Raw genomic sequence first — 26,862 nt, 5'->3', positions numbered from 1 at the left:
CTTTAGTTTCCAAGAAGTGATTCCACTGGCATAAAATTAAAATCGAAAAGGAATCACTGACCAAAGGACCTAGTTCCCTTCTTGTAACACCAAAATTCATTCTTCATAAAACCTCCTCCTCCAAAAAAGAGACTACACATGGTATCAGTGGCATATCTCTGTGAAGTATGAAACTCAGATTCCAAAACTTGCCAACAGTCACACATAATAGCAAAAGGAAGGCTTTTTTTTTTACTTCTCTTTATTATGTGCTTAATAGTAGATTTTTATTAGAAAAATTCAAGAGAGCAAATGTAACGTTCCATATGCAAAAAAAACCAACTCTGTACATTGGAACTGCTTATTTCTTGGGGTTTTCTTACACTGTAAATAAATAGTAGGAGAGATCTCTCCCCTTTTTGTCTCAGAGTAGTCAGTATTTGTTTATGTACTTTTCCTCTCCCTTTCTTTCCCACAGTAAATAGGTGACTGACATCAAATATGGGGGAAAAAAAGACGACTAATTAAAAAAATAGACTGGATCATTTTTATTCCATTGATATCAGTCCTGCTACACCTTTGCTTGTGACAAAGGAGAGCAATCTTGATGTAAATGCTGCCTTCTGGTCCTGTTGCCTTTTCTTCACAGAGAAGAATTTCACCTGTTTTGTGACAAATGGTGGAATTTTGAAATTTTCAGCACAAATTCAGTCCAAACACTTTTTACTCTTGCTGCTCTTGCTGTTGTTTCAGAAATTAAATCTGAAATTTTCATGCTGATAACAAGCATTTCCTGATCCAAAACAAAACAAAACAATGACATTTCACTTCAAAGTATGCAATGTATTTCAGAAGAAACTATCAAAATATAACACTTCCCTTTTTTTAAGCTGAAAATGAAGGCTGTTCGTGGCCAGTTTATTCTGAGTATGTAACAGCACTATTCAGGATAAGAAACTTGGAGGCACACTAACTCTGTAGAAACACAGAGAAGGCGAACAATAACAGAAAACAGAGAAAAGGTGAGGCAGCAGAGAGTAAAGACAATTTTTTTAGCAGTAGAGTAAGTGGAGATGGCAGTCTGACACAAGAAAGGCTTCCCTCCAGAGACAGGGAGACAACAGGTCCAGGCTCCAGCTGGTAGCTGGGGGTGGGAACTCCAGGGATGCTTTTGCTGCCACTAGCCTCCAAGCTCTTCTCTGTCTCACCAGGGCTACAGTGAGACCATAACCCTTGGCACTAGGATGAGTTATCTTTCTTTTGGAAAAGTCACCAGTCTCCACACCAAGGAGTTTCAGAAAGGGCTGACTTTACCTACAGAGTTTTATCTGTTAGTTCAGGTGGGCAGTTCTCTCTCCCCTCCTGAGCTGGTACAGCCAGCGTCTCAGTACTCCCACCCAGTCCCTTTTACCACCCCACTGCTCTGCACATGTGATGCCAATGAGTACCTCTTCCATCACTGAGTCATCATGCTCAGCCTACCACCTTGTGCTTTCAAAACAAAAAGAGAATGTATTTTCATTAATAATTTTTACTCCTTTCAAGGGGATGTGAGGAGCTTAGTTTACTCCAGAGAACCCCTGGGTTATGCCTATATAAGCACCAGCTCCTAAAGGATCAAGCTGACAAGTCAGGAGATACAGAGCAGAAATAGGCAGACCTTTGAGTCTACAAATTGAAGGTTGAATGATTGGCAAACAACCTTTCCTCATGAAAAATTATGCTACAGCAACACAATAGTAATGGGAGCCAAAAGTATGTCTATTCCTGGTTTGTAGACCAGGTTTTAGTTATGCTATAATCCTCTCAGTATGCCTGCTTAGGATCCCACAATCACACGAGTCATGAACACTACCCACAAATCCTGCGGCTTCCATGCCGAGCAAGCGACACACCAGATGAAGAAGGATGGAAAATATACATGTGGAATTGTTCTGGGAACTTAAAGCACACATAACAGTAAACAAAGCAAATATGGTACAAAACCTGTTGCTATTTTCACAGCATTTGTGGAGCAAAGCTGCATAAATGCAGAAGGATGTATACTGCCTCACACCTTTCCACAGATTCCAGCAAATTAAGCACAGCAGCACAAACAGCAGCAGGGAGAAGGAAACGCTCTGCAGAGGAGCTGCCCTGCTTGCTGCTGCACTGCAGGTGTATGTTTGGGTATGTGAGTGAGAGATAAATAAAAAGTGTTAAAATTACTTTTGCTCATGCTTCTTTCACAGCCTTGGCTGTTATGGAGATCTGAATGGGGAGAGACTCCCTCAGTGCCATCCTCCCTCCTCCACGCACAGCCTAAGCCAGTTTGAGAAGATTGCTGCTGTTGTTTCCTGTCCCATTTGGGGATAGGCATCACAAAGCCAGTGCCAGTTTGGTCTGGTAACTCAAAGACTGCCTCTGCTCCCCACTGAACGAGCAATGCTACTGTCAGATACCAGAGCACTTGCTTAAGTGGCACTACAGACAAATTTTGGCTGGTGGCAGGAGAGATGGCTGAAAGCCAGCTGACAGAGAAGAGCAGTATCAATCTCTGTGCTGAGGGAATCCTCTGAAAATGCTACTGAAGCAAACAGCAACTGCTAGCAGCACAGTGGCAAACAAGACACCTCTCCTGCTCTCATGGAGGAGAGGAAAAGGCAAACGGCTGAACTGAAGTGATCAACATGAACTTGAACTGTGGCACAGAGCAAACATGTGGCATGCCGTATGGAAACTCAGAACAAAACAGAAAGCTTGGAACAAAATGAAATTAAAAATCTGCTTTTATTTCAAATTACTTCACTAAACATCTAACTGAAAATTGTGTTGAAGTTGATACGACTTCGTGACATGTTGTTCCTTGAAGGCTGCCATTTTCCATCAAAAAAAAAGGTATGAAAAACGTTTCAATCTGGTTACCTTCTATCCAGCAAGGCTAGAAAACATTAAATTGTGAGCTAAAAAATAACATCACACCATTAGTCAGCAAGAGATAGCTGTTCAGCTAGCATCTATCATAATATTTTCAATAATCCATAGATACCAAATGCCTGGAAAGGAAGGATAGCAATCACTCCAAGCATACATTTTGAACTTTAAATGCATTGGATAAGTTAATTTTTTTAAAGACAGGCCCTGTGCAGCCTCACTTTGTTCACTGTTTCTAGATATAACCTATCTCAAAAAGGGTGATCAAATGTCCATCTCCAAAACAAACGAGCCTGGAGCATTAGGGCATTCTTTATTCTGAGGAGTCATCTTTGAACAGCCTCACTCTGAAGCATCCCTATAAAAGTACCTGAAAGTACCTAAGCTGTCAAATGTAGAGTTTATTGGATGAACGTATTTTAAGAAAGAAATTAAATTCTTTCTGTATAAGTTTTAATAAGTATTGGAATAAAATCAGATCGAGAAGAATCAAGAGGAGTTAAAATGAAGAATCTAGAGCATCTTTCCTATGAGAAAAGGCTGTGAGATCTGGGGCTGTTTACCCAGGAGATGACTAGGCTCAAGGGGGACCTCATCAATGTATATAAATACCTGAAGGGAGGACAGAGCCAGACTCTTCTCAGTGGTGCCCTGTCACAGGACTAGAGGCAATGGGCACAAACAGAAACACATTAAAAAAACCCCTTTTATTCTGAGGATGGTTAAACATAGGAAGAGAGGTTGTGGAGTGTCCATCTTTGGCGATACTTGAGAGCCATCTGAACTCTGTTCTGGACAATCAGCTCTTTGTGTCCCTGCTTGAGCAGGGTGGTTGGACGAAATTATCTCCTTTGATCCTTGCCAATCTTGTGATAAATGGATGAATTATTTCCAGTTACGCAAAACTATATAAGAACAAAAAACCAAGAAGTAATGGCAAAAAACCTGAAGTATTTCTATCTTTGTCAGGGCAATATTGGACCATATCTGTCAACAGTACACCTATTTGTCCTATAATACACCTAAAGGCATAATGAGACTAGAGGGATCACTCCATCAAGTTCAGCTACCAAGCCTAAAGCTAGCCCAAAATGCTTATACATAAAACTCACACACCTGCAACATTAAAGTATAAAACAGTATCCATACATTTATTGTCAAACTCTCCCTCTCACATTCATTAAGTTCAGAGAAATAATTTCCATTGGCAAACTCTATAGCTATATCAGTGAATGACCAGAGTGGGAGCTGAAACAACCATCAGCAGAGCACAGGTAGAGCACAGTCTATTTTAGTTCTTGCTCTCTGTCCTCTACAGTATACTACAATCACAGAAACACCTACTAAGTTATGTAGTTTATTTGCCTGCCAGCATGAGATTCTTCCCCTTGATAATTTTTAACACTTGCTTTTGCCAAGTTAAGAGCAATGTGTCGCATCTAAACAAAATTAGCTTATTATGAGCCCCCACTGTATTTTGCAGTACCCAATGGATCATGATGCTGCATTGTATAACAGGGAATGTGCCAAATTGTTCAGACAACATGCCAGGTCAAAACTGTTGAGTCAGCAACATAACAGGGTCCCTCTGAGTGCTTGGCCCCAATACAAATACTCTTAGCCCCTTGCTAAAGCACAGTGTCCTCTCCCCTGCTCAAGGCACATCTGATCAGTCTTGGCATCTCACAGGTGTGACATGTCCAACCACCGTGCCACATGGCAGTAATTTGCAAGAAACAGACTACATTGTGGAAGAGCAGGAGGTAATTATTTGAGTCTCAGATGCAGCTTTACATCCCCCGGGTCTCTCCAGTGATCCCACTGATCACCAGACTCTGTCACCCTACAGAGGACTTCAATAAACAACTCTAACCATGGTCACCTGAAAGCATTCACAAGAAAAAAAAAAGCAACCCTAAAGGAGATGGCTGAAAAAGAAGTGACTGCGATGAAACAGCCATGGAGAAAATGCCAGAGAGCTGATACAATCATCCTCTTTCAAATGACCCAGTTACACAGGAGGAGTTGTCCCGAAGACGAGCTGCAGGGCTCCCATTTCTCACCAAACCCATTTGGGTGAAACACTTGTGGTGTCATCTACTGAGTAATAGTTTCCTTGCAAGGTTTTCTACAAAAATCTAAATCGCACAAAAGCAGAAAGCTCATCTATTGAAACATTTTTCCATTTTACCTGCACTCAAAAGCTTTCAGCCATGTTTCTAACTATCTCAGAGAATAAGCCAAGAAGTCAGCCACACAAACTGCCCAAGATTAAGAAACATAGACTATTTCACAGCTATCTAAAACAAATAAAATACAAAATAATCCCTTACTTTCAACTTCACAGGAAGTTGAAAAGACCACTAAACCAGTTATATTAAAATAATGAGGCAGCACTAAAAAAATTGAGACATGATAAAAATAAAACTATTCACATAACCCTAGCTCATTCACCATAAGAATGTACATTGTAAACAACTTTTTTTTTCCCAGACACTTGCTATTTTCTGCATATTTAAACACAGATGTGGGTGCTTAGCAACTGTAAAACAAAGTAATTTACTTAAATAACTGAGTATAGACTAAGGCACTTCATTTTATATATGTACTTTTTAAATACGGTGACTGCTTTATAATATTATTTAACACGTGGAGTCAGAATCGTCATGTATGGATTTCAAAAATAAGTCACCTTTGCATTTAAGCAAAGAAATAGGGATTTGAGCCTGCTGTATAAGTATCTATATGAGCGTACATGTGTGCATGTGCATACTCTGTATACATGTTACCTACATATGCAACAGGTAAGGACAGAAAAAGACATAAGGAAAGAAATTATTAACATGTTTAAAGTATTCCATTAATGTGAGAATAAATGCAGTTATACAATGTAAAGGTCTGTGTCATTCAGTGTTTCAAAAAGTGTTATGAATGAGGAAGAGCATTTTGTTACAAATGCCCATATCTGAAATTAGAGACAATCAGGAAAATAAGGAAAGTTCCTACAGTTCAGAAACATTGTGAAGCCACTTCATTGCAGTATTTCACTAGTATTTCCAAACACAGAGCATGAACTTGATAAAGTTACTCAAAACACTGCCTTCATAAAAGGTTTTACTGAATGAATTAGTCAACAGCATTTGCAAAATTAAGTTTCTGAAGAGGAATAATACATTTTGTTAAAGTAGCTGGTCTGACTGGAAAAAAAAAAAGAGGTTTTTTTAAAGCAGACAAACTTTTCTTTTGAACTCTTACCTATCTGTTTCCTGTACTGGTCAACAGGAGTCCTTGATGTAGAGGCATCTTTTCTACCCATTGTTTTCAATCCAAAAAATCACTGTATTAGAGAAAACAACAACAACAAAAAACCACAAAAGCACAACATTATTCCTAAATAAATTACTAAGAAAATCTATTACTTATAATATCAGAAAAAATGGTAACAAGCAACATTTACATGATTATACACAAAGACATAAGCCTTCCCAGAGTACAATGAGACATTGGAGTTAATCATCACTATTCCGAAGACTATTAGATACATTCTAAACATACCTTTTTCTCCATTGCATGGATTATTAACATTACATAATGCCTGTTAGTTTGAATAAAAATAAAGAAAAAAGAAAGGATTTAAACTGATTGCACTGTAATTCCGCATTTGATACCACTGAATTACATTCTTATATAATTTGTTTCTTTAGTAAACCAGGGAGTGAATGCAGTATTGTGAGCTGTTTCCATTATTGGCAAACATATTGACACTACACACAGGAGTCAGAGGCAGGACTAGGCATGTGTGCACCCACAGATGTAATTGCTCGGGAAACCCACCTGCAGACACATCCCTCCAGCCACCTTGAGCAAAAGGGAGGAACAGATACCTAAAACACAGCAACCCCACACTCTCCTACCTTCCTGCCATGAGGTCTAGATATCTGTGAATCAAAAGAAAGTGGAGAACAAAAACTGACATCTGGGTCTGTGTCCATTTTACACCTCTCAGCCATGGTATTAATAGTTTAAATCATCTTCAGTGCATTTACATAACAACCATCCCAGCTCCTGAATGGGCTTCTCATGCACAGTGTAAGCAGGTGACACTAGGATTGCACAGAGAAGTGCACTCTGATCCATCCAAAGATGCTCTTTTTGGTACACTGGTGCTCCCACACCACCCATGTATTGGAAAAAGCATCATCTGAATAGTGTTATAGCAAATTTCCAATGTACCTTATAACATGCAAAACCTTATGGTCTTGTATTCATCCCCTCACAAGGCTGCCACTCAAACGATACAGAAAGATCCTACAAACATGCTAATTTCACCTCTTTTTCCTTAATAAGAAATAACTGGCTTTTGCAGTCGTACTTATTGCTCAAAACACTGAGACTGAACCAGCTGGACCGGGCTGAAGACATTACGCACCACAGTGATGATAAGCCACCCATCTGACTGCCTCTATGACACAAAAGTCCCAACATCAACGCCTGCACTCACGAGAGGACTGACATCTTCCAAAAGTGTCAGATTTGTGGTTCAAGCACTAAAGATGCACAGCAGCCAACCCCTGCCTTTTCCCAACCCGCCTTGGCGAGCACAATGCAAAGGGCAAACTTTGGCTGAATCACCCTGGATAGCCACAAACCATCTGCAGATTGTGCACATATGGCCTTAGAGTATCTGCAAGAGTTGTACTTTTCTGTTAGGCATAACCAGCTGTGTTATAGCAAGACAAGCTTCCCTAGTCTCTGCCAAGACACGCTGTCTGGGAAATGCAGCCCTTGAAGGCACTGAGATGCCAAATCATGAAACAAAAAGCATGCCACAGCACTGCTGAATAGCCTACTGTCAGCATCCCAAGCTTAAACATTCATCGTTATTTCCTTCATAGCTTCAAAAAAGGGTTAAAATATAGCTGCAGAAATGATTCGCCCAGTTATTTGTGCATTTTAAAACCACAAAGTTTATTATTTTGTATTTATCTATTCTGTAGTAACTATTAGAATTTAATGAAAAGCAACAAATCCAGGCTCCTTAATTTCACATGTGGGACACAGGGCATAGAATTAACTTAGATGCTCCAAAGTCAGCAACCTTTTTTAAATGTATTCAGGAATAATAGCAAGGTACAGAAGACTGCTACTATTTTTTATTCTGAACTGAAAATTCAATTATAGTGTTCTAATGTTTCCATACATTACTTTGGTTGAATTCAGAGAATACTCCCTGCTTTATGCAAAACACATAAGCAGTGAACTGTAATCCACTAGGTTGGGGTTTTTTTGCCTTCTATTACACTTCCCAGAAATTCTCTAGACTGAGCTGCATTTCGCAAATAACGTTCACATCATAATAATTAATAAAAGAACTATTTGAACTTTCAGCTAATTGAGGAGACAACAGATACATTTTTACACTGCAAAACTAGTTCTTGGCCTTTTTACACCACTGTTAGAGACTGTTTTTACTTGCCTTTTGCAATTTCAATAGTTACTAATGTTTTGTAACAAAACATCAGCCGTGAAAGATGTTTGCAGTTTTAGCAATGCCAATAAAACACAAGAAGAAAACACAGGCAAAAATTATTTCTTAATGACTTATTTCTTTATGACTTAATACGAGCCACAGAGATACTCGCGTTTGTCTACATGGATCAGTGTCACCGACTCCCACATTTAGAACCTCAACTCTTTGTTCTTCAAAGGGATGCAGTAATCATCATTCATTTCCACTGCTTTGATGGTTAGATAGCAAACACCCGAGAAACCCATGGAGACATTGGCACACGCAGCCCGATGTCTAATAAGACAGCTATTTGCATAAAAGATCAGCCACAATTTAGAATGTGTTGTGATAGATGTGGAAAGGGAATAACGGATCTATATTAGCATGTATAAAACTGAGATTGTTTTCACAATTTAATTCCTTGGGGACTATGGCTCATCACCTTCTCTTGTAAAGAATCCCGTATTCCCTGAGGAAGCAACTTGCCATGAGCCAGACTTAAGCTAAAATATGGATTAATAAGAGGTAATATTTATTATTTATGAACCTTGCTGTAGGAGTGGTTTTCAGTGTAACGTTCTGATCATTTTTACATAAAGGAAAAGCCTGAAACCTTTATGAGTCACAAAACTAATTCTCCCCATTTAAAATAGCAGTGGTCACCCTAGAATAATAGGTCATCTTCACTGTAAATGAGATTTGCACTCGAGTCTCTGGCCATTTTGCTGTCTCTGACATCAGCAAGGGGAGGATCTGGCTTCTCCTGAATTTCTTCACCAACCAAAGGGATAGGCAGCCTGCCATGCTGCATGCATCCCAATCAGCCTTCAACTCCCTGAAATTTTAATGACTACATAGCAATTTTAAAAAACACATAAGGAGCTTGCCACTGCTCCTTTTACTGGCAACTAAAAATACTTCAAGAGTAATTTCAGACAATATGAAGGCAACGTGAGCTGTCCTCAACTTTCAAGCTTTTATATAAGATGGTTTTAAGAAAACAAAGTGAGGCCCAAACGAATGATTTTTTTGTTTATTTCTGCTTCAGAGATACTACAAGATTAAAAGACATCTTTGTTTTTGTGGTACCCTTCAGTCTTTTTTCACCCCCTTTCACTTTCCCTCTAGGAATTCACCTTTAAAGGTTTATACTCTCAGAGAAATACGTGATTTTATTTTTCTCTTCTTTCAACTATCAATAGTATTTTGTGAGATAAAAACTAATTTTGAATGTCCATTCAAGGTCTGGCTACAGGAGTGTTCGAATCCCAGCTCACTATTCTTGATATATACATAGCATTTTGTATATCAAAAAAAAAAAAAAAGAAAATGAAGCAGCATTTCTTTAATGAAATAGAAAACTTATAATTAGTAAAAATACTAATAAAAATAAGAATAGGAACTATATAGCACATTTTGAACATCATTGGTGCAATACAAATGATTAATAACAGTGATAAAGCTTAAAATGTGAACCAGTGAACACTCAAAAGACATACATATGTTCATGCACACAAACTTTCTTACCAGTGATATTTGATAGTATGTCTGTATTCTTCAACAGTAAGTTACCTAACAGAGGGCACGTAAAAGAAATAATCAATGAAATGACTGGTTCTGTAGCTGAAGTATTACTAGACAGTTGAGAGAAAAGCAAGTAAAACTTCGGGATAGAAAAGAACCACTACAAATGTAACACTATTGTACCAAGTCTTCAGCATCTCTGTATGTGCTCATCTTTAATTGCAAATACCTATCTACCTTAAAAATAATTCCTTTTTTGTTTGTTTTGTTGGATGCAATGCAGGTTCATAATCTGAACATTTTGGGTATTTTAGAAATAACTGCTGTTGGTTATTTTAATTGACTTCTTTTGGTATACTGCTGAAGTACAGTAGTTAAGGTCTATCTGTATAGCAGTGGAAGAAGCCTGCAATTAGAACTACAAGAACAATGCAGTTGAATTCTTCAACCATACTTCAACCAAGAGAAAGAATTTAGAAATCTTTACCACCGCTATTTAAAAAAACCTTGCACAAAAAAAATTGGAAAATAAAATAAATTCATGTTTTATTGATAAGTCTTACAGCAGTCTTCACCACTCCTCTGGAAAGTCTCTTTCAAAGGATGAGACTGTTATTTCAAAGGAAAGAGTACCCTGCCCATGTTGCTTCTTGCAGAATCTACTTTTGCTTTATTTCGAGATTTATTTATTTTTCTTTTAATAAAAGGAATCTGACATTTCTTAACTTAATCTTGAAAGCAGCAAAGGTGATTTAAACTCAATTAAATTCGAGAAAATTAATCAAAAAATCAGGATCCGTAACTCCAGCTGGAAGAGATATTAAAATAATCTTAACTTTCTACACAAGGACCACAAACGCTGTACCACATCCCAAGATTCAAATCATAAAGGAACTACAACTGTTATTCTGACATATATCAGGCTGTTTCACAGCTTCACGTAAGCATTAGGAACAAAACATATATTGTTACTTCCACTAAGTGCCCTTTGCACTCTAGGGAAAGCAGCTCGCTCTGTTGTTTGATAGCTATACAGTACCTACAAAACCCATGAAATTAGCTCTGCACTTTTTTAACGAAAGTAATACACAGGTAATAGTTCATATGAATTTTCAGTGTATTCGCCTGAATGTTTCATAATCTTAAGGCAATATATTATGAAAAATAAATTCCATCAACAGCCCTGATTAGTTCCACTAAATTTCAGGAACATGAGACACACAAGTTATACAGGAGGCCACCTCTACTCCCTTTATAATGGCTGAAGAAAGATATGTAATGGTAAGGAAAGTAAATCACCTCCGGCAATACTGCTTTCTTGTTATGCTCCTAAACCTCTTCAGGGTGCCTAAAATTTGGTGGGAATATTTAGGTCTAAATATTTGCATTTGCTCCTTTACCAAAAATCTACATACTTTTGCTAAATGTTTTTAAACATCTGAAGAGTTGAAAAGATTATCATGAACTTTACTCACAGCCAGGAACAAAGTGAAAATTTCAGGAGTTGCAAAACCTGAACAAGATTTTTTAAAAAGACTTTGTATTTATGTAAAATTGCTTTCTGTAGTGTGTTTCTGTGGCTGGGTTTTGGTAGCGGGGTGGAAGGGGCTACAGGGGTGGCTTCTGTTGGAAGGTGCTAGAAGCTTCCCCTGTCCTGTGGAGCCAATGTCAGATGGCTCCAGGATGGACTTCCTGCCGCTGGCCAAGGCTGAGCCAATTAGAAGTAATAGTAACGCTTCTGTGATAACATATTTAAGAACAAAAGATTGTTGCGCAGAAGAAATTCCAGCCAGGGAAGAGCGGAGTGAGAACATGGGAATAACAACGTAGACACCCAGGTCAGTGCAGAAGGATGCAGTGGGCACAAGAGAAGACTGGGAGAAGTTCCAAAAATGCTGAGAAGTGTACGAAAGATGAGAGAGGCACATGGACACTTGCTGCTGCCTTAAAAACCTTGTCATTACAGAGAAGAGAAACTAACTTTACCAAAGGACAGTTATAGAATTGTTAATGCATGGTTTGAAAAGCTTTGTACCCCAGTTTTATCAAATTCTAATATGTTTATTCCCTTATGTTCTATTCCTTGTTTCTGATTGGCTAGAATTTACTGCATTGCATTATTTCCTTATTTGGTATTATTCCGCCCCTAAATGCCTTTATTTGGACATTTCTCCTCCCCTATACCTTAATAAGGTCTGAGCCCCTCCTACCCTTTCCATATATGGTGTGTCTCCACCCCCAGTTCTGGAACCTTCACCATCCTACCCTACATAAGTGAGTTCCTGAAACGAATAAAATGCGATAGCTCAGAGTAACCTTCTACTTTGCTCCAACCCCTTTGTGCTGTTGCATGATCCTTTTCCCATTTCGGACCGTGGCAGAAGGAGGGGGAGGAGGTGCTCCAGGTGCCGGAGCTGTGCCCCTGTGGCCCGTGGTGCAGACTATGGTGGAGCAGCTGTGCCCCTGCAGCCCATGGAGGACCATCAGGGTGCAGAGACCCACCTGCAACCCATGGAGGAGCCCATGCTGGAGCAGGTGGATGCAGGAAGGAGGCTGTGACCCCGTGGGAGGCCCAAGATGGAGCAGGGTCCAGCCGGAGACCTGCAGCCCGAGGAGAGGGAAGCCCACACTGGAGCAGGTTTTTCCTGCCTAGGACTTGTGGCCCCTGTGGGGTTCCCACAACGGTACAGCTGATGCATGAAGGACTGCACCCCATGGAGGAGTGACCCATGGGACAGCAGTTTGGGAAGAGCTGCTGCCCGAGGAATGGACTCACACTGGAGAGGTCCATCAAGGACTGTCTCCTGTGGGAGGGACCCCACAGGAGCAGGGGAAGGACTCCTCTCCCTGAGCAGCAGCAGAAAGAACAATTGACTGCAACCCCCATTCCCATCCCCCTGTACTGCTGGGGGGGAAGAGGGAGAACATGGAAGGAAGGAGGGGTGGGGGGAAGGTGTTTTTAAGACTGTTTTATTTCTCACTCTTTGGCTCTTATCTGGTTAGTAATAAATATAAGTACTATCCCCCCTCTGAGTCTTGTTTTACCCGTGAAGGTAATCAGTAACTGACCTCTCCCAGCTCTTATCTCTACTCAGGAATTCTTAGCTGGTTTTTTTTTTCTCTTCCCTCTGTCCAGTTTCAGAGAGTGAAAGAGTGGCTTTAGTGGGTACCTGGTATCTGGCCAGGGTCAACCCACTACATTTTCCTAAGCAAAAATAGGTTATTAAAAATGTCAAAAGGTTCCTTCCATTCCTGGTAGAATATAGTTTGTCACAGCTTCTACAGGAAGAAGAATCAAAATGTACTAGGCCAAAACTCACTTAATAAAAACATTACTTATACAGAAGATACCTATTTAGCAATTGGTGTTATACTTGTAATAAAAAAGCATGACATTTTGCAGAATATTCTTACTTGTAGTGATTCTATGTACCTTATGTTTATTTTTCATTATTAGGATGCTATTTGTCTTCAGAAAAAAATTCCCTACTCACTTCAGATATGAGTAGAGCTATACCATCTGTGAAACATATATTTAATATGAAGACAGATTTTCATCTAACAAATTTAAAATTCCAAACATTCAAGGATGAACTTTTTTTTCATTTTTATGAATCTATGATGGCACTGATGTCTCAAGAAGATATCCTTAAAGAAGTTCATCAAGGAAAAAAAGCATATATGTGGCTCAATTCTGTCTTGCCAGACAGTTCAAAATGCAGTAATTCCCAGAGCAATATCTGCTAAAGTGAAAATTACACAATAAATGACATCATATGCAGTATTTCAGAATAACATTCTTCAAAATAACAGAATCTGTCTAAACTTCCTTTTTTTGAGGGGGAGAAGGTGCAGGGGACAGACACAGGACTACGGTAGAAATCAGAGCTAAAAAGGGTAGAAAGAGAATAGGCATCCAGACTATCCCAATGCCTAGAGGCACATCTGCCAAGCATGGATACAGCTTTCATGGGAGCGACCACAGATGCTGTACAGCCACCCTTGTGGTATGAGGGGAAGTGCAGAGGACATCACCACCACCTCAACTGCACAAGACACAAATGAAGCACACACCCTCTGCCTCCAGAGTTAGAAGTTCATCGAGTCAAGAGCAACAATGAGAAACAATTATTTGCTCCACCTCAGTAATTGAAGCGTCAAAAGTGAACATTCGGCAGTTCATTTAAATCCAGGCAGTTTTACTCCCTCTCTGATGCCCATCATACACCCCTTCAGCACTCATTTCCTTTGATGAAGTAGGGAATAATTCAAATAACAGGTATAAAGCTAGAGGTCATAGACCTTAAATTTCAAAATCAGCTAAGTCTGCCTGAGCACTTCACTTCTAATATCTTATGAAGTTGCCATTCTTGAATTTAATAGAATCCTACATGGTTTTCCTGAAGTCTTATTCCAAACCAAGAAAAAAAAAGGTGTTATAGCAAGGAAAGAGTGATTTCCTTTCTTTAAATGAGAAAATAACTTCTCTATTCTCCTCTCCCTTTAATTTTGGGAACTGACAAAAATTCCATTTTTCCTAGATGATACTTTCCTGGGACTGCCACAAGACAGAGCTTGCTATAAGCCTGAGTGGTTTAATTATATACACTTGTTAATTTCTCAGTTGTAGGTTTTTAAGCTTAGGTTCATTTTGATGGAAATGAAATTCTGATTCTTCCTTAAGTGAGAAGAAATACTTAGGGAATAATTACCCTTCCCTTTAGTATATTAATTTTAAACTACAGTTCACGACCATCCAGAGGACAGTTGGTTTTACAAAGTTTTCAATATTGTAAAATGGGATAACACCTTCAGTGAGAATAAATCTTGTAACTTCTTAAGTTATTCACACACACAAAAATTGATCGTGCCTTTTGTTTATATTGTGCCTTTCTTTTCCCTTGCATTATCTTGGACTATTAAAACCACAAGATTTCTGAGTGAATTATATAAAAACTAAAGTAGTTTTTCTGAAGTAATACATCAAAACAAGACAGTTTGAAACTGCTGGAATTTTTCCTTTCTTCTCACGCTGTTTAAAAAAAAAAACAACACGCTTTTTGAAGTATATTAGGCTAAGTTTTAGCTTAATTTTTCCCCATTAATTCTAATATTGATATTCCATCTATTTTGACTCCATTTTCATTGAATTTGTCTATCATTCAAGCAGAAACCCAACTCTCAGCAAATAAAATCAACCTAATAACTGAAAACCAAAAGAGAAAACAGCCACAAATAAGCCACACAGGCACAAAGGCGGGAGACAGACAAACATGCCCTTCTGTGACATATTCCACTGTAATATAACTCAACGTTCCATCATGTGACTTCAAGTCATTCTAATTGCTAAAACTGGTCATCACGTTTATAGCCTAATGATTGCTACACTTCTTACCCCGAGCAAGCTTAAAGAAGTTGAAAGCACACTACAAATGACAGCAGCAAATAATACTTCAGTCCACGTAGACCTAATCGTAACACTTCAGCAAAACTGAATTATTAGTTCCATTACTAAACTTGGTATTCAAAAGGACTTAAAAGGTAATCTTTCTATCCAGTGTTCAGAATGAATGTGCATTTTTTTCCTTTCCCTGAAACTACTACAGCTCAATAAGTATTAAATAGACTGATCTGTGAAGGAAGGAAAATAGTTTTTATGCATTATGTTTTCTTTCACATGCTGTATTAGGCGTTCAGACGAGCAACTCAGCTTAAAAAAAAATAAATCTATTCTAGTCACAAGGCAAAAGAAACATTAAGTGTAAAGAGTTTTAATTTGGTGGGTTTGGCATTTATGTTTTCCTCCATTTTTCAGTAACTGATTAAACACAGTGTAACCTGTTAATCACAGAATGGAAGGGACCACAGTGGGTCATCTGGTCCAACCTCCCTGCTCAAAAAGGGTCTTCCTAGACCACATGGCACAGGATTGAGTCCAGATGCAGATCTTCCCCATAAAGATCAGAAGATAAAGTTGACACGAATTTCATTGGTATTAACACAATACATCTTTTTTTTGTACTTTTTTCTTCTTTAAAATTGAGGTAAAATCCAGCAGATAAACCAGTAGCTAACTTAGTGTTAACATATAAAATGTAAAGTTCAGCCCTGCAGCACTTAATAATGAGCTTAACAGCCAGGCTTAGTGAACAGACCAATAGATGTTAGCAGCAGCATTTTCAAAACCAAGTCCTACTCTATTGGTTTTGAAGGATTACACCATAATTGGGTGAAGACTTTAATACAGCTTAAATAATATTGGCTCAGTAGTTTGAAAGTAGTTCAAAACAATACGCCAAGCACACTCTCTGCAGATTATATCTAAATTGCTCAAGACTTGGCTCTCCTGAAACCTACCTAGAGATTCCATTAAAGGCAATGATTTTTAAGATAAAGAATAAAGTAAGCTTTTTGGGAGCTTTATATTCTATTTCGGCAAAGAGGAGAATGTAAGATCATTCATATCCATCAAAAATCTGAATCTTGAACACAAATTGAACTAAAGGCATGGATCAAAATCAGGCTAAAACCTCTATGCACCAAATGAAAAAATAAGCTTTGATAGCCATCAGAAAGTCTGGTAAACTGCTTACTTGCCTCATTTTAAGACAGAGAAAAGCATGGAGTGCAGTTGGAAAGAAAGGCAGCGAAAAGGAAAATTATCGACCAGCAGAAAATTATCAGTTGAAGTAGCAGAATGTCATATGAATGTTTGAAGGTGCTGGATGCAAGTATTTGTGCAAATGTCTGCTTGGGCTCTTTTCACAGCTTTTCCCACTAATGGGAATGGGGTGGGAGGAGACTGTGACCCCATCTATTCCCTCTGCTCCTGAACAGTGTGCATGTGTCACAAGGAAGACATTTTGCTGCAGAGTTCATTGTCCAGAAAAACACCAAAGGAAAGGATGACACCAACTGAGACAAACACATTGAAAAAAAAATATTACTTTGGATGTTTCAAGTCATATGGTACACATGAAATTCTACTTATTATAAAAGTATTAGCGAAATACAAAATTGAACACTTTTTGATGGGTTGCTGCTTTAGGAGACGGCACATCTTTTTAAGATCCTGGATTCTGACATGTGAAAGGTTGGCCTCCTCTGGTCTAAAAAAATACCTCTGATTAGAGATTCCTATACCTCAAACCAGTTATGAATGGAATAGTTATGGGACTCCTAAAAGAGATTATTCGATGAGTAGCTGCAAGCATTTCTTCAGGAACGGTAGCCTAAGATAAAAAGGCAGATGACAATCCACTCTGTTTGCTCTAATTTCCTGAGTGCATCTCTCCAAGCACTAGGGGTTTGCACATGCCTTTAGCTAGAGTCAAAGGAGTATTTATGCTTCAGCACTGCCATAAAGAAAACAAACAAACAAAAAAAAAATCACAAAAGCCCACTTGCAGCATTTCCTGCACATTAGGAGAAGGAGGATGCAGTGCCTGAAATTTAGCCTTGTAGATGACATAAAAACAACGACAAAAAACCCCTTCTAGAGCATACAGTAAAATGAGTTTGGTTTGGTTTTGGTTAGAACACACTAACATCACAAGAAACTGCAGGTCTGCTCTCTTCCTGCTACAATTGCCCCATCTGGCCACTACTCTCCCAATAGCTGTACAGTTCCGTAACCAAGCTTAAAAGTTTAAGGAGAGGTGGGTCAACTCTGAAAAGGACTTTAGCTAAGTTACTTTTACTTTCTGAAATACTTTATCCAATGCGTTCAGCTTTACAGCTGTCCCAGTTGTTTCCACACTGATCTATTTATTTATTTTAATACCGTGAGTAAATGAAAATGTATAACACTTTAGTACATCCTTCCAGCTCTTCACTATTTTCAGCAATGACAGTGCTTAAGTCTGAAGGCTCAAAACCAGACAAGAAACAAGTTTGGTCAGGGAGCCACTGTCCTGAGTGGTTTCCTACACACCACTCCACCCCCTGAAGGTCTTCTCAAGATACAGTACATATTCTATAGAGTCCTTCTATGGTCAGAATACAGAATTGAACCAAGCCTATACAATATACATTACTTGTGTGCAATAAATGACAGAATGCAAGTGCTTTGAATTCTTTACTCTGCATATATGGCTATGTTTTAGTACGGTACCCACATTTAGATCATAATTTCCACGGGTCTCTATAAACATGCATGAAGATAAACAGGCACTCTTCCCATGCAGAGCTGGAAGAATTCATCCAGAAGCTTTGCTTTGTAAATTATTTCATATGTGTTTTACTGAAACCATAAAGGATATTAGCAAGTGCGCTGGGAACTTTTGTTTTAAATTATTATGATCTGTTACTCTAATAGAAGTTACTAATATTATTTAACCCCACTGGTGTACTTAAAATGAAAATAGTCTTAAGCTCTTTTCAATAGATTTTGTCTCTATAATAATTTTCCCTCAATACCCTCTTCCTATTTAGCCTATTGGTCTCTAGCTTCATATACCCAGAAAGATACTGAAATAACACAGGCTTTCAAATTATCCTGTCTTTCAGAAAAAAAAGTAAGCAGCTAAGAATGCTTTATTAACCTTTCCACTCCAATTTACAGAAAGATTCATTCATAAATTAAATAACGTCAAAAAAATTCCAAAGAAAGCAACATCCACCCTTGCTCTGACCATCCTGTGATTTCAGAACTAAAAAACTCACTAAATTATCAGTTGCTGCAATTCTTAGCGGTTCCATTATAACCATACTTAAGTTAGTTGAAACACATATTCTAAAAAGCTTTCCATGCTGCAAATATATATATATATACATATATACACAACAAAATAGAAACAATGTTTTTCATGTCATCTGTAAAGGGAAGAAATGATAAATTCTCACAGATGTGGCATAGCCTCACTTAGGACACTCAACACTATGTATGTAGGAGGGCCTCTGAAGCAGCCAGGTGGGTGGGAGAGGTAACAGAGCTTGCTGAGGTCCACAGTGGGTGAGGTAGGGCAGACCTGGGGTCAGAAGGAACACAACAAACCCACTCTCAAGCCCACCTACCAAAGGCAGTGCTATTAACAGAACTAAGTCTGTGTCTTTCAGGACCTTCATCATGCTTTCAAATTTTTCAGGACATGGTTTTCATAGAAATAAAACTAGATGCATCATTCCAGCCCTGGTCTTATTAAACGGATTTAAACCATGCTCCTACCTCTCTCCTCACCTCTACTAGGCAGCACCAGCTCTTCCTGACACTGTCCTACACTTGAATCCCCTTTGGCTACAGGAGCTTCCTCACTAACCTCCAAGTCTTCCCCCAGTCACAGCTTTACAAGATAAAAATCTTCCACTCTGCACACACCTCCAGCGTTCCTTGCTCCTCCACACACCCAGATAAACTGCACTTTAACAGACTCCTGTTACCATGATCTCAGCCTTGCTTTAAACATCTTTTTTTTTATCAGTCCAGCAATCACTGAACCATCCACTGTTTGTCACTATTGTTTTTATGTTTACACACAGACAACTGACCAAAACTGCAAAGCACATCACACTTGACACAAACACTGGGGAAAGTCCTCAACACTCTCAGCCTTCGACAGTGGCCTCCAGCCATTATTTCTGAGTGCTGGCAGCTCACCAGCTCTTTATCCATTTTATTTTACTGTACAGTCCTAATTTTAAAATTAATTTTAGTTGAGTAACAGTAAATCAAGGACCTAATCAAATTTAAATGTTAGCTATATAAACAATGTACTTTCAGTTTGACAGTCAACACACAAAACCAAAACAAAACACTGCTTCAGGTTAACTATTTCCTTTTGGCAAGAGCATAAGTAATACAAAACTGGTCTAGCAGTAACTGATGCAATCTTAATTGGAGGCAACATAATCAGCTCCACACACAATGAGAACAACACTAAAACCTGAAACAATTTCTATGGCATACATATTATATGAAAGAAAGATCTGTGGTTTTTAGGCATGATCACTTTTAAGAGCAGACAAAACCATGGGGTAAGTGTTTAAGTAGAGATTGGTATGGTAAAACCAGGTATGGAAATGTCCTCCACACTGACTTGGTACAGTAACAAATTGAAAATACAGGTAATTTAAAATAGAGAGTTTTAAACATGTTCAACTTAAAAATACAGGGGGGTCTCATAAACAAACTTTGAGTGTCTGAGAAGCTGTAAGATGTTGCTGACCCAGGTGCTTAATCATCTTTCTGCTGGAGTGAGCAACTTGTAAGAAAGGACAAGAAGGTGTAAGATCTGTCCCCAGGACCTGGGATCCCATTCCCAGCCTCTGCATCAGCACAAGTCACCCAAAAGAAATGTGAGTTCAGGCAAGGGAAGCGAACTGAAGCACAGGTATTGCTGGCTCTTCCTTACAGACTGCAGTCTGAGGAGTGGGGATAAGAGACCAGCTGGCAGCATCTTAAACCACAGCATCTAAGGCTTCCAGAGCACATCTGTCAGAGCCATTTGTGAATAAATTTCAGTGTAAGAGTTTGTAGAATTGAGAACTTCACATGTAAAGATTACAATGAAAACACAACAGATAAAAGCACAAAAAGATACAAAGGCTGATTGATAACATAAATGTGAGAAGGAATTATCATGGGTAGACTTAACCTTTTCTTCATTTACACCACACAAGACAGCCGGAGAGAAAACAATTGAAACTTTGAAATCTACTACATTTCCAACCCAATCTGTTTTCCCAGTATAAAAACCAGTTCATGACATAAAAGGTTATTATTTTGTTCCATTATTTATTTCAACAGAAATACATGTGGATAAATTTGGTTTCTGGCTAGAGGCAACCAACTACAGATGACACAAATGCCACCTTTTATTTTGTTGTCTTACCTAAGACTAGAAATAACAGCATTAATAGCTGACAATAAACTTGTGTACAAAATGTGTGCTTCAGCTTGCCCTCTGGATTTTAACTTCCCAATACCATTCTCAATGTTAAATTATTATTATTAGTGCTAACCTCTGCTTTTTTCCTCTCTCACACTTGTCCTTTCTGCTGTAAAGGACTTCTCCCACTATAAGCTTCTGCTGTCAGAACAGTCTTTCCCCATTTATTCACTTCTCCAGCTCAACATCCATTCCTGGATTTCTATTGCAGCCTTCCCTTCCTTTCCCATTGCCCATCCTTCTTTACAACTGCTATTGGGTTTACATTGGCTAATTCATCACGGTGTTTCTTCCCAATCTGCCTTGTTTTTGATGGTGAAACACACTGAGTGAAAGACAATGACAAGAACAATCACAACACATGAATAAACAATATTTTGTTGACGTATGAATTATCATATTTAAAACTGCAAAAAGTCCTGGGACACAATAAACTGTATTGTGTAAAGCTCCATTGTATCACTGCAGTGTGTAGTTAGAGAGGCAGAATAAAACTTAAAAATCACTAATGCTGATTTTTAGCCCTGTGGCTAAAAAAAAATGCAAAAGAAACGAGAAACAAGGGAATTAGCACTGACCATGTCAAGAATGCCTGAAGTGTTTACTCAACCTACTCAACTACAGGAGCATCTTTGTGCATACAAAAGCACCTGGGATGCCTCGACATTTTCCCATGACCTTCAAACATAACTCTAACAAGTAAAAATGTATCAGGAATCATAGGCTGTTGCAGATAATTTTGGGATATTAAAGCTGTATTAATTCAACACCTATTTGGAAACATAAGCAAGAACTTTTTCTTCTTCTGTTGCTGTACCAGTGACCATCTATGTTTGTCATTATGTGAAACAGAGTTCCTTCCTCAACGGCAAACACCACAGTTTTTACAGAAATACCCTTTCTTTTTATCTTCTTCTCAAAATGGAAAAAAATTGTTACTGCTTATTTTGTGTGTCAAAAAATACTTCAAGAATAAAACTGGTTATTAAAGAGCTGTAAGATACATAAGATATGTTGTACATAATACTGCAATAATATATGGCATCATCAGCTTCATAACTAAAAACAGTTTCACTGTGTCTGTGATTGATAAACTACGTAAGTATTAAAACATTAAAAATGTTAATCTTTGTAATAATGTCCTGAAAAGTTTTTATATTAATTTGAACCATGGATCATTTTAATATTTAATCATTGCAGACTTCATCTGAAATGAGAATAGCTATTCACTGAAATACGCTTCATTTTTTATTTTAAAAAAATGACAGTATTTATTCCATAAATCTCTTCACATTTTTTCCTCAATCAAAAGTAAACCTGCAAGCAAATGAAAAAAATCCACAAGAGCAGAAAAATTTAAAGCAGCATTTGTGTCAGAAAACATTGACATTCATAGTCTTGTTTCTCAGGAGTAACTGCATTACAACAGTATTATTGTATGAGAGTCAGAGGATTGAGGGAGACTTCTACTGCAAATGGAAATCATTGGTTTCTTTGTTTATACCTTACAACCATCTATGTTGCAATCTCTCTATGTATCTCATAATGTGTAAACACAACAATTCACATATTCTTCCTAAGTACTTAACACGGTGGCTCAGTTCTTCAAGATGATATTCAACTGGTTTAGGGTTTTTTAACAAGTAACCTAATTTTGTAACATTAGAACACTTTAGCAACATATAAAGACTTTCCAAAGTATCCTGTCCTCATCTATAATTCACAGCTTGTCTTGCCTAATGAAAAATTTAGATTAATATGGAAATATTGCAAAGGAAAAAAAAACCCACAAAGCAACTTCCTAGCTATGAGAAGAATCTCACAGAAACTCTAAACATCTAACTGCAATTAACTATAACTAATCTTGATGGTATTGATTCATTTTTAAAGACATTTAAAATTATCTAGCCAAAATTAATTGATGGTCTCAAGAAAAAAATTTCACAGAAAAATCCAAGGAAAATGCACAATAAAAAATATAAAAGCCTTGTCTTGTTTTCTATGTAGACTAGAGGTTTCCTGGAGCTGCTGCAATAGAGTACAGTGAGCTTAAGTTGCCCTCTAGACTGGGCTGTGGGATTTGGCCGAAATATTTGAATTAAGTAAATCCTAAAGATACCCTGGGCAGTAGCACAGGTTGACAGATTAGCTTACATGACTAGTCTCCGTTCTGTACTTGTGACCAACAGGGAGGATTTTCCCGTATCTGCTACAAATCTGGCACACAAACTGGTTTCCATCTCTGAAAAGGCTGCAGAGTGTAACAGCGAGAGCTATGAAGTCACAGCACGGGCAGAAGTCAGTGTGGAACCTTCAAATGCATATAAGCTTATTCTGTATCATTCAAGTTTATTAAAAGAAAGACCAAACAACCAAAAAAGCCCCAGTAATAAAATCACTGCCTTTACTCCTGATTTTATGAAGAAAGTATGTATCCCTTTGCATATTACCTTTCGCTAAAGTATGTTCTTAAGGAAAGATGTATGGAAAAATCATGGTCATTCAATGTAATGCAGTAATTAAACTCTGGAACTCAGCTGCTCATCTGAAATAGTCCTGTTTTTATGTGACTTAACAGAAAGACATATACATCTTTGTATGTAATTTGATACAAGATTTAAAGTTAATTATATGGGGAGTTTTACCAATGTTAACAGGAATCTCTGCTTTAGTCATTTGATTTGAAGCAATCTTTCCAAACCTAGATATCTAAAGAGCTCCCACATCTGTGTTGAAACAGTAACTGAGTATTTTCTGTATTGTTTTTGCAGATACAAAATACTAATTTAAGCAGACTAAGAAGTCAATTGTAGAACCTTGTTGTAATCTCTACTTGGCTACATTAATAAATCAAATTCACAGAGTTACAGGATTGTTGATGTTGAAAAGAACCTCTTGAGGCAAACTATTTGTGCTCATCTATCCCTGCTCAAACAGGTTTAGCTAGAAGACTATACAGAAATTATAGAATTACAAATTAGAAAATAAATTACAAAAAGGATTTACATATTGAGGGAAAAATAACAAAAAAGTAAGCAACTCACCTTTTTTTTAAAAAACTGCCAACTGTTTGTATTAATTTATTTCAAAGTCAACAGTTTGTTTCCTCTATGCTCACACTTACAGAACTGACCTGAAATAGACTTAGAACTTCACTGCTTCCATGAAGACAGAAAAGAAGTCCCACAAGGTAAATAGTACTAATTCATGATCAAAGATGATCATTCCAACAAAAAAAACCTGACAAATTTTTCCTTACGTGAACAGACAAACTATTTTCTGAACAATGAAGTTTGTCCCTAGCCTGTTTTGTGATTCAACGGGAAGTGATTCAGCCAAGGATGAGATGCCAAACAGCAATACTTAAAAAATGGTTCAATTTTCCCCATATTTGTAGAATTTCGTGTATCCCTTAAAAATCACTTTATACAGTTTTCCGCTATAGAAGTCACACATCAGTAGCAGAGGCTGGATGAAAGTCAATATATCTTTAGTAACAGGTACTCTTTCATTCTGATTAGCTATTTAGGAATGAGCCTGGTCCCCAACAGGGTAGAACGCAAAACCTGCAAGACATGTAATTGAATTACTGAGTGTGAACATGTGTGCTGTATATACAGCCTAGTTACACCATAAGGTCTTTCAAAGGGGTTTTCTGGTACTGCTGTGCTCTGTCCTCGTAACTGTGTAGGCTGATGGAAGGTAGAGCAGCTTGCGAGTCACACAAACACGGTGGCAGAATCCCCTGCCAACACCTCGCATTCAAAAGTTTTGCAGCTCACATATTCTCACATAATTCCGTCCAGGATTTTCTGAGCGCAACCATGACCAGCGCACTGCAGAAAATACAAAGGAGGCCAATGTACCCGGAACGCTTCACGCCTGGAAGGTAAACACAGCCAGCTCAACAACTCCGGGTTGTATCAGATTTACTGCACACCCACAGCCGGCCAAACACACCCAGCACCGCCACACACCGCCCGTGCTGCGGCTCCGGCACGTCCCGCTCTCACTGAGCGCGGGGGGTCAGCACGCACAGAGCGGCGGATTGTCGAGCTCCAGACACCGCGACACCCCGGGCAGGCGGGGTTTCACACCAACCACACCCCACTGGCCGTCAGCACGGGCGGAGTCGCGCTCTCGAGGGAAAACCGCGAGCTACTCTCACATGGAAGCATCGCGGGCTTCCGCCAGCTCGGCCACAGCGGCGGACCCGGGCCAGGCCTGCAACACGGCCCCGCCGACGAGACCCTGACGGGGGGGTTGTTTCCCTACAGGTAGCCTGGTGAGGGACCCAGCGCGGCACCACTCGCTGGTACGGGGAAAGCAGCCCAGGCAGCCAAAGAGGCTCCCTGCGGGTGAGGCAGCACCCGCTGCCCCAGGACAGGACAGCGCGGCAGCTTTTCCTCGCCCCGGCCCCTCAGCCAAAGAGGCTCCCGGGGGCGGGGCCGTCCCGATTGGCAGCGCGCTCCGGCCAATCGCGGCGCGGAGCGCTTCCCGCGGGCCAATGGCCGCGCAGCCCCGCGGCGGTCAGCGTGCTGGCCGCGCTGGCGGGCGCTCCGTGCGCGGGGCCAATGGCGGCGCCCCCGCGGCGCAGGAGGGGCGGGCGCCGTGACAGCCCCGCGGGCCCGGTGACTGGGGCCTCTTGCCCTGCCCTGGACGCGGCGCGGTACCTCGGGCCGAGCGGCACAGCTCCGCCTCCTGCCTTCTCTCTCGGCGGAGCGACTTCCTGTGCTAGCGGGGCTCCCGCCGCGTCCTGCCCCAGCGTCCCCGCCTCCCGGTCCCGCCCGCCCTGCCCGGCCCTGGACCCGGCCCTGGCTCCCGGCACTTGCGGCGACGGGAGGGTTCCAGCCTGCCTGCGGCCCTTGGTTGTCTCTTTGGGTTTTGTGGGGAGAGTGTTTTGGAGGAGGCTGAAAGCTCAGCCGTGGAGTGTTTCAGCATACCCCGTTCACGCCCTCTGCTCGCTTTTTACTGCTATTTCCTACTTGTGTCCGAATTGTTGCTCCAGACAGGTAGAGTGAAACGCAATTAGACACCTTAACATCACAGTATGGTTTGGATTGAAAGGGACCGTAAAGATAATCTAATTTCAGCCCGCGATCGTCACCGTCACAAGCCCACTTCAGTGGGAACTTAAGGTCATAAAAACATAACACATGGCAAATTATGAACCCTTTCAGATAATTTTTTTGCCACCTTGAGATGATGCTAGGTCCTCTGCAACAGATAATTGCTTTACTTCGGTGCAAGCCACTGACTCTTGGAACAGCTTACTGATTAGTATTGCTAGTGCATGCCTTGGTTCCTGCAAAATGGCACTTGATAACCAAGTGTAACACTCCCCTGTAAGGAAAGATACATGAAAAAGAAATATTTGCATTTGTTTACCTCTGCAAGTTCGGAAGTGAAAGCTGTACCCAGCTGAACTTTCCCATCTTTCTAGGTGACACGCATACAGAGTGGAGAGCGAGCCTACAGAAAAGTTGATGACTCAGTTTGTATCTGGCACGCATACCAAACCACAGAGTTTTCTCCAGTCATTTCTGTAGCAAACTTAATAAATAGCTGAAATGATACAGCTTTCCTAGAAAGATAGACTTTCCTGATTCTGAGTGATGAAACAACATTTTTCTTGTACATTTTTTTTTGCCGAGAAATTTCACACTAAGGGTGTTTAGCTGCTTTGAACATGGTGGCTCACTGAACACAACCTTACATTTTCTTCCCAAGCAATCTTGTCCCCCTCTGGGACTGATGTTGTCACATCCACTGTGAGCGCCTCCTCTGATTTTTCTAACTTCTGTGTTCAGAATTCTGAACACTAATTTATTTCATTCATACTCCTAATAGTAAACCAGGAATCATATACATATAAAATATTTTAATAGTTTATTTTGATTTCTTGATTGTTTTATTATGATTCAATTAAACCCAAGACATGATTATGGTCATGGATATTTGAATATAGCATTATGTGCAAAATGGTAATCGCATTCAAAAAGCTGGTATACATGAATTTTGACTGCATAATCACAACCAAAGTAAATAAAT

General features: G+C 39.5%; 1 protein-coding gene and 1 long non-coding RNA gene across 2 annotated transcripts in view; one reads left to right on the top strand and one right to left on the bottom strand.

Moving 5' to 3' along the window:
* The window catches only part of TRIQK (triple QxxK/R motif containing), a 62,005-nt gene extending 36,422 nt beyond the window's left edge, over positions 1-25,583 (bottom strand). The window contains exons 1-2 of the mRNA XM_032710996.1: positions 25,485-25,583; positions 6,148-6,229 (exon numbers count right to left, since the gene is read on the bottom strand). Coding sequence (XP_032566887.1) covers positions 6,148-6,208 — 61 coding nt within the window. The 5' untranslated portion in view covers positions 6,209-6,229; positions 25,485-25,583. The remainder of the gene's footprint in view (positions 1-6,147; positions 6,230-25,484) is intronic.
* Positions 23,107-26,658, top strand: LOC116798509. Its single transcript, XR_004360908.1, has 4 exons — positions 23,107-23,238; positions 23,938-24,001; positions 24,618-24,700; positions 26,255-26,658. It is a non-coding gene; the product is annotated as an uncharacterized LOC116798509 (long non-coding RNA).
* The last annotated feature ends 204 nt before the right edge of the window (positions 26,659-26,862 follow it).

The sequence above is a fragment of the Chiroxiphia lanceolata genome, chromosome 1 (genome assembly GCF_009829145.1).
Source record: "Chiroxiphia lanceolata isolate bChiLan1 chromosome 1, bChiLan1.pri, whole genome shotgun sequence".
In the NCBI taxonomy this organism is placed as follows: Eukaryota; Metazoa; Chordata; class Aves; order Passeriformes; family Pipridae; genus Chiroxiphia; species Chiroxiphia lanceolata.
This window is presented reverse-complemented; position numbering and strand designations above follow the sequence as displayed.